Source organism: Echinops telfairi, unplaced genomic scaffold (assembly GCF_000313985.2).
Source record: "Echinops telfairi isolate 266 unplaced genomic scaffold, ASM31398v2 ScPeMD7_7424;HRSCAF=8462, whole genome shotgun sequence".
Classification (NCBI taxonomy): Eukaryota; Metazoa; Chordata; class Mammalia; order Afrosoricida; family Tenrecidae; genus Echinops; species Echinops telfairi.
Genome location: NW_022111324.1, coordinates 74,652,744 through 74,664,221, shown reverse-complemented (window position 1 = coordinate 74,664,221; position 11,478 = coordinate 74,652,744). Strand labels below are relative to the sequence as shown.

At 43.1% G+C, this 11,478-nt stretch overlaps 1 protein-coding gene across 1 annotated transcript in view; it reads left to right on the top strand.

Annotated features, from left to right (window-relative positions):
* The window catches only part of LBR (lamin B receptor), a 25,228-nt gene that overhangs the window by 4,970 nt on the left and 8,780 nt on the right, over window positions 1-11,478 (top strand). The window contains exons 3-8 of the mRNA XM_045298169.1: window positions 118-210; window positions 828-1,020; window positions 4,752-4,945; window positions 7,604-7,658; window positions 9,678-9,869; window positions 10,885-10,988. Of these exons, the coding sequence (XP_045154104.1) occupies window positions 118-210; window positions 828-1,020; window positions 4,752-4,945; window positions 7,604-7,658; window positions 9,678-9,869; window positions 10,885-10,988 (831 nt within the window). The remainder of the gene's footprint in view (window positions 1-117; window positions 211-827; window positions 1,021-4,751; window positions 4,946-7,603; window positions 7,659-9,677; window positions 9,870-10,884; window positions 10,989-11,478) is intronic.

Here is an 11,478-nt window from a genome sequence, read left to right as displayed (position 1 = left end):
AAAGTATTCTTGCATTGAGGGAGTACTTGAGTGGAGGCCCAATGTCCTTCTGCTACCTTAATACTAAACCTATGGCACGGTTCTTATGACTAAAATGTTTTCTGTTCTTCAACCTAGAAGTCCTTTGGAAACAGCATCAGCAGGTCCAATGGGGAGCCCGAGCGTGTGGAGCGCGTAGAGCGGAATGACATACCTCACAAAAGCTTGCAGGTGTGGCGCTGTTCTTGCTCATCACAGAGCCCGGCTTCCTTTGTTAAAGCGATGTTCCCCAACGAGAAGCACTTTAAGAATTACAATTTTGATTTGTTTTTCATTTCTAAAATTCTGTCCCTAAGTTGTCTAAGACAGAATGTAATTTTAAAAAGCAAATTAATTTCATTTATTGAGAATCTCCAAAGCAAAACATGCACTAATTCAGAAGTTTCTACATGTGCTACCATTAAGTGATATGTCTCAATGCAATTTAATGAATTTTTTTGTAGAACAAACAGCTATATTGAGATACTAATTGATATAGTTTAAAAGGAATCACTGCATTTTTAAGTCATTATTTTGGGGAGTGACACCATGGTATACTTTTTTTTTAACTCATCCAGTGTAAGTCGTGTGTCTCTTGAGTCCCTTTTGTTTGCACAGCGCTTTGTTAAGTCCCACCGATGAAGAGATGACGTGGCCCCTCCCTGCAGGGCTGAGTCTCTTAGTGGAGATCCTTGTACTTACTGGAGGAACAGAGATGTACTTTCAGAAAGTTTGTGGGAAAATGGAATTGAAAAATGATGAATTTTTCCCACACTGATGATTGTAAATTACATATTTTTTCCAACTAGGAAAAGTTCCATTTATCACAAGAAAGCAGTTACGTATCTACACAGTATAGCCTTCGCCCAAGAAGAGAAGAGATCAAATTTAAAGAAATAGAGTCTAAAGAAGAAGAGGTTGTTAAGAAAGGACCGGCATCTTCGAGAACCTTTGATGTGACAGCCACGCAGACGAGGGATCTAGAGTTTGGAGGCGTCCCAGGTAGGGGAAGCCAGTGCCGAGGGGAGAGGTAGCTTCCCTCAGATGGATAAGGTAGGCCTCTGAAGAAACCCTTTGTGAGCAAGGAGATGAGCCAGGTGGAAATCGGGGCTGAGCCTCCAGTGAGAACAACAAATGCCATGGTGGGAGCGTTTTTCGGCCAATTTGGGGGCATTGTCCTAGAGTGGGATGGAGGCCTGCCAGTGGGGCTGTATTCCAAACTTTCAGCAACCCGTTTGCAGAGAAGTGCAAAGGAGTGATGGGAAGGTTGAGCTGACACTTGTGTATTGGAAGGATGGCCATCAGTTAGGGAAGAGGGCAATCTGCTAATCCTGACTGGAGAGATAAAAGGAGTCTTTGGCTAGGCATTGGGCTGCTAACCACAAGGTCAGTGGTTCAAACTCACAAGCAGCTTTGAGAGGGAAAGATGTGTTGCAGAAACCGTGCATGGGAGAGCTCACTATGCTGACCGTGGGTTTGACAAAGGCCTAGATAAGCAGTGTTGTTGTTGTGTCAGTTCTGACTCAGGACCTATAGGACCTGTATAACTGCCACCATAGGGTTTCCAAGGCTATCCTCTTCACTGCTAGAGTAGCCTGTCACCTCTTTCTCCCCCATAGCGGCTGGTGAATTCAAACCACAGACCTTCTCCTTAACAGCTGCGTGCCGAACCACTGTGCCATTGGGGCTTCTTGAAGTCAGCCTGCTGGACTGCTTGTTTATGGGGCTCAAAGATCTGAAGTGTTCAAAGATTGGGGTTATAAAGTGGGTGGAACTGGTGAAACTTAATGAACCAGTATGTTAGTCTGGGTTGACCAGAGTAACAAATCCAGGGATACTCGTGTGTAAGAAAGAGTTTTATATCAAAGAACAGTTATATATTGAGAAAACATCCCAGCCCAGTCCAGATCAAGTCCATAAGTCCTATATTACTCCATATGTCTGATTTTCATCTATAAATTCGTCTTCAGACTCATGTAGTACATGCAATGATGCCAAATGTAGGAAGATCACAGACTGGTGGGTGGAAACTCTTGTGGATCCAGTGGCGGTAGAAGCATCTCAGCGCCCTGGCGTGGGTCTCCATGTGGCATCTCCAGTTCTCTGAGTGTCTCAACAGCAGGAAAGTGAAGCAGAGGGGTAGTGTGTGGCTTCTAGGGAGAAAGAGGAAATTCCCAGAATCCGCAGAGAAGGCCGCGCCCACAAGGAGGCATCATCAGGCTGGTACCTAAATGACATGCTAGACTCTACCCCTTCACTCTATCAAGTTGACATGAAATCATCTAACTATTACAACCAGGAAGAGAACATACTTCATGGCAAAATGGTTCAGAATCCTCTGTGGGTGAGTTGCCTTGGGTTTTGTTCACTTATAACCCTGGTCAGCTGGTCTGTTAAAGTTCGGCATCACTTAAGATTAGTGCATGTGCTAGGTGAATGTGGTATTACTTCAATTGTTAGAAACTTAGGGAGACATGGAAAGCTTTTTTTTCTCTAATAGTTTTATTGGCACTTCATCAGTTCAATCATATCAAGAAGAGTTGTATAATCATTAGTACAATTTTAGAACATTTTCTTCATATGGTCATTGTTATTCATGTAATTAATCTTTTTAAGTGTTACAACGATATACACAACAAAGTATTCTCCAATTCCACAACTTTTACATGTATAATTCAGTGCCATTGATTACACGCTTTGTGTTATAGACCATTATTGATACCCTTTTCCAAATTATTCCACCACCATTAACATATAAAGTCAATGCCCCTGAAGCAAAAACTCTTCCTCATTCACCCATGGTAAACAATCATTGGTCACATTTGGTTTCTTTTAACAATGTTTTCAGTACTTTTCTGATAATAGTATTCACATATTATGCACTTCCATAGTTACATTGCTTTTAAAAAGAGTTGTCTATACATCATCACAGTCCATTCTAATGCTCCCTCCCTCTCCTGCATTCATTGCTAGCTCCCTCATCCTCCCAGCCCCCATTCCTGATAAACCATTGTATCCTTTTTCTATGTGTCCACTCCTGTGCTTCCTAAATGGGGAATACAACAGAAACAATAGAAACAAAAAGGAAACAGAATGAAGAAAACAATAATGATACAAAAATACAAATACAAATAAAAAAAAATACAAATAAAGAGAGTAATAAAGAAAAGACAACCAACAACATTTTAAAAGCCAGAGAAAACGTTTCTGTCATGGAACAAATGAGAAATATTTGAGCCCAGATCAAAAGGTCAGGTTCAGTCAAGACTCAAAGTCAACTGACTATCATGGTTTGATCCACCATAATCAAGTCTACAGCAATCTCTGTCTGATAGTAAAGCTGTTCAGGTCCCTTGCCTGTGGCCAGAGGGGATCTGCCAGAGGCCTAATCTGACTAGATACTCTGCAGATGGATTTTGGGCTCCCACTGTCCTCCATGGCCTTCTACAAATTGGGTTTTTACAATTTCAAGTCTGATAATTTTCCTTTCGTCATATTTAGATTTTGAGATTGTCATCTATGGATCACAGAGGCTGGTGTGTTTCCTCTGTGTGGCTTTTGTTGATGCCTTGCTTAAATGGCTGCTTGTTTGAATGCAAGCTTTTAAGACCCCAGACACTATTCTAGTTGATAGCTGGGCACCATCTGCTTTCTTCACCACACGTTGCCATTTCACTCTTATCTTCAGAGATCTCTTCATGAAGAGCATCAAGCAGGGCTGTGCTATAAGAACTTACTGTTCTTGGATGGGGCTGGAAATACATGGGGGTCCAGAGTCTGTCTACTTGTCCATGGATTATGAACGACTCTGGATAACTTTGATGGTCATATTACGACAGAAACAAAAATGAAAAATCACAGCAACAACAAAACAAACTCATAGAAGCAAAAACAAAACATGATCAATCATTCCCCTGGGATATAAAGTGATTGCATTGATAACATCAATAATTTATCCCAGTGGCATAGAATTTAAGGTCCTGTTGATATGAGGAGTTATGTGAGTATAGTCCAACTTTGAGTTGCAATCCACGAGTTGTTCTGCACAGATTGATTTCTTAGTTGTATGAGTTCCATTTACATTGAGCATGAGGGTTACTGCTAGGGGAAAATTTCCTGTATCATTTCTTACAAGGCAGATCCTTGCCTCTTAGATTAATACCTGTCACGTTAATGTAGAGGGAGAATCGAGGTATTAAATAAATGGTGGTTCTGGGTCCCCTTCCATTTGGGCAACCACACCCACTAAGCCAGGGTTCCCACCTATGATCCAGTGACCACCATTTCCACAGTTTTGGGATAGTCATCCTTTGCTTCCTCTCCTATGAGAGTATTTCAGTCCCAAGTCCAAGGGTACAGGGAGTTTTGAGGTAGGGCCCTGTTGGTTCAGTCGGGCTTCCATGTGGAGTTCTTACGGTTTTATTTGAAGATGAGATTGATAAATGTTAGATGTTGGAACTGTTAGTTAGTTGGAGTGTCCTCAGCTTTACCCCTCCAGTGGTTGCATGTTAGGGTTTGGCTGCTCAGGTAAAATTCAGTGCTCAGTGGCATCTTTCTGTCTTCCTAGTGTCATTCGTGGACTGGAGGTGAAAGGGAGAGGGTAGGACTGCTGAAGGTACTTTAGAAATTGGTTTCAGGGAATTACACAGACTTGAGTTCTGGCCTTCAAAACAAACATCTAAATTATTCTTTGAAAAAAAGGGAATGTAACCAGGTTGAACTTTGACTTGCAGGTGCTTGCCTCCTCATGCTGGGCCTGCCAGCCTTCCTCATCCTACTGCTGTTGATGTGTGAGCAGAAAGACCCCAGCCTGCTCAATTTCCCTTCTCTGCCAGCTTGGCACAACTTATGGGAGACCAGAGTGTTTGGGGCCTACCTTCTCTGGTTTTTCTTTCAAGCTCTACTCTACCTGCTGCCAATAGGAAAGGTGAGTTTTTGCCAGTAGAACTTCATCTTGTGAGGTTTTCTTTCCTTCTGTCCCATGTTTGTAGAACTAAGTTTGCATTAATTTTAAGGATAGAAGCTGGCCTTGCCCATAAGTACTGTCTTTGCCCATAACCACCAAACTTGGTTTTGATAAGTATCTCTTCCAATAACGTGTTTATTTTAAGCAGAATGGTAAAATTGAGATTTTACCTTCTTAAACTGTATAGAAAAGATTATTATAGAGGTTTTTTTTGTGTGTGTGTGCAAAATAGCTTGACTGATGGCAGTCTCCGGCTCACTGCCATCAGTCGATTGTGACTCATAGTGACCATGTAGGACGGGGTAGAACTGCCCTTGTGGGATTTTGAGTTTTAACTCCTTACGTGAGTGGAAAAGTTCATCTCTTTCTTGACTAAAGGTAGAGGTAGTTACAAAAAAGAAACCCCCTCAGTATATGTCATGTCATGGGTGGAATCACCTTGATGGCAGTGAACTTGGTTTTGCTTCACGGGCCATTTCAGCTGAGGATTTTAAATGATGAATAGGTGACCAAATGAACTGCCAGCTGTAACTTTTACTTTTTATAGTTTAGAGCTTCAGATTTTCATCTCTTTTGCAAAACGTGTTGTTTTTTAAAAAAATCATTTTATTGGGGGTCGTACAGCTCTTATCACCATCCATCCATCCATCCATCCATCCATCCATCCATCCATCCATCCATCCATCCATCCATCCATCCATTGTGTCAAGCAAATTTGTACCTATATTGCCATTATCATTCTCAAAACATTTTCTTTCTACTTGAGCCCTTGGTATCAGCTCATTTTCCCCCTCTACCCCCTCCCTCATGAACCCTTGATAATTTATAAAGTATTATTTTTTTGTCATGTCTTATACCGACTGCTGTCTCCCTTCACCACTTTTCTGTTGTCCGTCCCCCTGGGAGGGGTTATATGTAGATTATGGTGATCCTTTCCCTCTTTCTCCCCCACCTTCTCCTCGCAAAAATGTTTTATGTTCTTTTTCACTTCATGCAGTATCCTTAACATTTGTCTTCATTTCGTAGTGTACTTTTTTCCTTTCAGTGGAATAATTTACTTGGATTATTGAAAGTAACACGAGCTTCCTGATCAATAAATAATTTAGTTGAAGATCTTATTCTAGGGGCTTTGCTAGTTTGCCAACTGCCAGTGAAACAAGATCAGCCCTAGGCGTGGCAAACACTGAGAGGAGCACCAGCTGCAGGCTTTCTGGCTTTGGAAGCTCACCCTAGTTTTATTGGCTTTAGTGAGAACTTCAGTGCTTTGGGCTGGCAGGCATTTTTATGGTGAGAGTCGAGAATAAAAATGACAAATTCACATAATTGTGTACCGTGAGCTAGTTCAAAATCATTCACTGCCATCGCTGATTCCGACTCATAGCGACCTCATAGGAGAGGATAGAACTGCCCTGTGGGTTTCTGAGATATAACTCTTTAAGGGAGTAGAAAGCTTCGTCTTTCTACCAGGAGCAGCCGGTGGTTTCAAACCGCTGATCCTGTGATTAGCAGCCCATCATGTAACCCACTGTACCACTAGGGAGCCCCTTAGTTCAAACTCGATAATACTTATTAAGAAAAGCAGTTTTGGTAGTTAAAGAAGACATAGGCACAGACGAAGCCACCGTAGAAGGCGTTGGATGCTTCCAACAGGTAGGGTTTTTCAAATTTAGTGTGGGGGTGACCTAAGACAAATGATAACAGCATAAGTATTTTACAGTTTAAGAGAAATTTCTGCCTTTTAACATCATTATTTTGGGGAGTGGCTGCCCTGAGGCAAGTGGACTTTCATTTATTTTAAAACTCATCCAATGTAGGCCCTGTGTCCTCTTGAGTCCCTTTGTGTGTGCATCACTAATTAAATGCCAACAATGAGGAGATGAAGTGGCCCCATCAGGGTTCACTCAGAGTCTCTTAATGGAAATATAAGACTTACATGAAATGCTTAAATCACTGGAGGAACGTAGCTGTACTTTCTGAAAGTATGGGAAAATGGAATGAAAAGAAAATGGAATTTTCCCATGAGCTTTTTGAAGCGTCCTCATAAAAATAGCAGAGCAAGTAAGTAGGTGGGCTCATAACATCGATCAAAGCGGCCTGGGAAGACGCAGGCATGACAGTGAATTTTGGATTGTTTTGGTCGAGCCTGGTGGAACAGGACCTCATGAGTGTGTGCCAGAGGAGTGTCTGCTCTATTTTGTAAGCTTGGGGAGCCAGCGAAGAACTCTGAGCTCAGTGACTGGAGGGACGGTGTGTTAGGCACAGTGGGGCGGAGTGGTGGTGGTGGTGGTGGTGGCTGCGGCACTGGCACTGTGCTGGTCTCAGGACGCTGAGTAGGGAGGGTTAGAGTTATACGCCTTCTCCTGGTGTGATTGCTGTGTTAAAGGCTTTGGTGAAAGATTGGAAACACGACATTAAGTTGTCCTCCTGAAAGAAGATCCTGCTTGTGGGCATGTTGAAATATAAGTGGTGTTAGAAGAAGATACCTATATGAGAGGGCTTCAGAATGTTCCTGGGAAAAAACCTCCACTTTCTGTAATGTGTTAGTGATGTTAAAAGGTACACACGTAGATGTGATGATAACTGATGTATGCTTTTAAATAACTTTTTTTTTCTTTTAAGGTTGTAGAAGGCACACCTCTCATTGATGGAAGAAGACTTAAGTACAGAATTAATGGTGAGTAATAATATATATTATATAAGACTCTGATGCCTTGTAGCTGAAGCCTTCCAGTGCTGTGCTATTGTGAACTGTCAGTGCAGATTCTGGGGCTCAGCCAATAACAGGTGATTTCTGAGTCATCCAAAGGCTTTGTGAGTCCACGGCTTACATCTGCAGCCACGTGGACCAGTGATGCTGTGAGAAAGGGCTTGCCCTGCTGTCTCTACCCTTTCCTGTTTGGTTTCCTCAGTAGCTCTTATCAGGCACTGAAATAATTTTGTCTGCATATTTCCAACTTTGGAGCCATCCCACGGCCTGCACAGTCCTGGGCTGCCAGCCCTCCCACCCTCTGGTAGCCACTCCCACCCTTATTCACTCTTGTCTTCCTGGCTTTCTCCAGTGTTACTCTCTCCTCTGACGGCTTTGCCTAGAAACCTTCTCCCCAAATGCCTGATGGCTGACTGACTTCCTGTCTCTGCTCACATGCTCTCTGCAGAGAAGCCTCAAGCACTCTTCTGTTTGCTGTTTGTGGTACTTACGCTTCATGATCCTCTGGCTTATTGATGCGTGGTGGACTCCCAGACTCAGTGTCTCTTCTGTCAGCTGGGGCTGGAGCATACTCCTGGGCCTGGACAACTAGTGGGTGCATGGTAGGCACATGGATGTGTGCACTTTGAACTTTGCCGCCCTTTTCAACAGTTTTATTGACATATAGTTCACATATCGTACAATTCAGTGGTTTAAATACAGTTGTGCATTTATCACCGCAGTCAATTTTAGATCATTTTCTCTATTCTTGCTTCCATTAACTTCCCAACTACCCCCAGCGTCTCCTGTCATAAGCTTAAGAAACTATTAATCTAGCTGCTGTTGGCCTGTTTTTCTTCATCTGGGCTCCTCCCTTGGGAGCCATGTGTCCTGAAGGGATCAGTCCACAGTTACCTTGCGTCGTTCCCCCCTACCCATTTCTTGAGGATTAGATTGTATTTTTTACTTATTAGTCTTGTTTATCCTATCAATTCTTACTTTTCTTTCTAACTTTGGCATACTCTTTATTTAATAGCTCATCTAATATCACTCTAACGGAAATTACTGTACTTTGCAGCCCACACAAGATGACCGTTGCCTTCTGCCCTTCAGTGTGTAGTGAGGAAGCCTCTAAGCTAGCTCCCAGCCTGCCCTGGTGGTGCTTCATCCTGATTGGCTAATCCCCTGCTCCCCCCCACCTCCCCTCTCCCCTCCCTCCCCAGTGGTGACTTCTGGTCCCTCCTGCATGAAAGAGCCATCCACCTTGTGGCCTCTGTGCCGAAGGTTTGACCTTGAGGGTTGTGCCCTTTATGGTGGGCGATGACTGGAAGCTTTTGAAAATGCCATCGACAGGTTAGATCAGGGAAGAAGGGTGCCCTCCCATTAGACAGCAGCCTGGGACTTTATGGTGTCCTTGGCCAGCTCTGTTAGTAGTCTGACTTTGTGCCCCAGGGTTGGATCTTGTGGATTTTGAGGTTCCTTTCAACTATTTAACAGCTAAGGGATAGTGGATTTCTGTGCCATCCCTTTCAGCTGGTCCAAAATTATATAATCACCCTTCTTGATGAAAAAGATTAAGTATGTTAAAATAACAATTTATAAACTATCAAGGGCTCATGAGGGAGGGGGGAGAGGGGAGGGAGGGGAAAAATGAGGACCTAATGCCGGGAGTTTAAGTGGAGAGAAAATGTTTTGAGAATGAAGAGGACAATGAATGTATAAATGCGCTTTGCACAATTGATGTGTTTATGGATTGGGATAAGAGTTGTATGAGTCCCTAATAAAATGACTTAAAAAAAAAAAAGAAAAAAAAAAGATTAAGTATGTAAAAACACTTGAGAAATTGCATGAGAGAGGCAGTAGCAACACTGAAGGCTGCTTTGCCTACGTGTGTGTATTCAACCTGAATAATAAATGTAAGACTTCAAAAACAACAACGTGCTTTTACATTGGTATGAATCTTGAATGATGTCTGAACTGCCTTTATCTTTCTGTTTGTTTTGGAAGGATTCTATGCTTTCATCCTAACGTCTGTGGTCGTGGGAGCCGCTTTCTTCTGGGGCGTGAAGCTTGGTGACGTGTACGACCATTTCCTTCAGTTGGCGCTGGGGGCGATTGTCTTTGCAGGGGTCCTGAGTGTGTATCTCTATGCCCGCTCTCTGAAGGCGCCCAGGAACGAACTGTCACCTGCCAGCTCTGGTGAGCAGTGACAGCCCGGATTGGATGCAGTCCAGAGCCCAAAGTTAATTTTATAGAAGAGAGATGAGGAAAAATTTAACAGATGAAGGAAAAAAGAAATTAGTGAATTTAAAGGAAAAAAATATTTCTTGATCTTTCTTAGGCTTCTGATGACCATAAAACTTAAAGTCATCACAATGTATGACAATTTTTTTGGTCCAAAATAGTCAAAAACTTTTCTTTTTTTAAACGACAAATCGCATACACATAACAGGTTGCACACATTCGTTGACTGTCACCTAAAAATATAAATAAATAAAAGCTTGCATATTGAGTCTACATCTGAAGAAAAGGTAAAAATAAAACTCTTTTGGGCCCGCACAGCACTTTTTATGCCCACGATTCAGTGGTAGGGATGGTGTTTGCCCAGAGGCAGGAGCTAGTGGTTGGGCCGAAGTCAGGGAAAGTTGAGGGGGTCATCTGACCGCATGGGCCCTCGTACCCCCACAGCCCCAAGCCTTCAGCGGGGCCGGCATCCCCACTTCCTTTGGGCCTCCTCCCGCCCTTCTTCACTTTTCATGCCAGGCTGCTTTCCTCGCTGCTCCTGCCAGCTCTTACAGACAGTGGAAGGTGTCCTGGTGGCGCAGTGGCTAAAGCCTTAGATGGTGGCGGAAAGGTTGGTGGCTTATACTCCCCTCCGCTCCGCAGGAGAAAGGGTGTCTTTAAGCTGCTTGTAGTGATTTCTTGTGGCACAGGGCCCGACTGCCAGGGTGTTAGTCCACAGAGCCTCTAGCTGGGTTGGGACTGCCAGCCTTGGCGTTAGCTGCCAGGCACTTCACTGAGCTTCACCACCAGGGTTTCTCCGTAAAGGTGACCACCAGGGCCACTAAGGGTCAAAACTGACCCTGTGGCACCAGTGTTTGTATTTCACGTGTCCGCAGTTGGATTGTGACCCGCAGATAGTAGATGACAGTGCAATTTTAAACCATCACGACTGGGTTTTGAATCATGTGTCTTAAAACTTGTCCCTTCTCAGGCAAGGCCGTCTATGACTTCTTCATTGGCCGTGAATTAAATCCTCGAATTGGAGCCTTTGATCTCAAGTACTTCTGTGAGTTGCGCCCTGGACTGATTGGATGGGTATGGTTGTCTTTTTTATTTTTTTATTTTGGGGTTAAATTTCAAGTCTGTAGTACTAATTCTGTAATATTAACCTTGCATTTAGAAAGAATTGTGGATAATTTTAAACTAAGCAGTGGGATCATGATAGCATTCTATAAATCTACATAGTGTTTTCTACCTGTAAATTGCAACGGTTCAAAATTTGGGGATAGAGTTCATTGTTCTCTTTTAATTGTATGTGGGAAACTGATAAGATAGGTAGATTCCTATAAGAAAAATGTCTTTCCTCCCCTTTAAAAATATTTTATGTTGAAATCCAGGGTGGATGAGCCCTACAGGACCAGTAGTGTGAGTGGTGAAACAGGGAGGGTAGAGGGAGAGTGGGTAGGAAAGAGAAACCGATTACAAGGAACTATATGTGACCTCCTCCCTGGGGGACGGACAACCGAAAAGTGGGTGAAGGGAGACATCGAACAGGGCAGGATATGACAAAATAACAATTTATAAA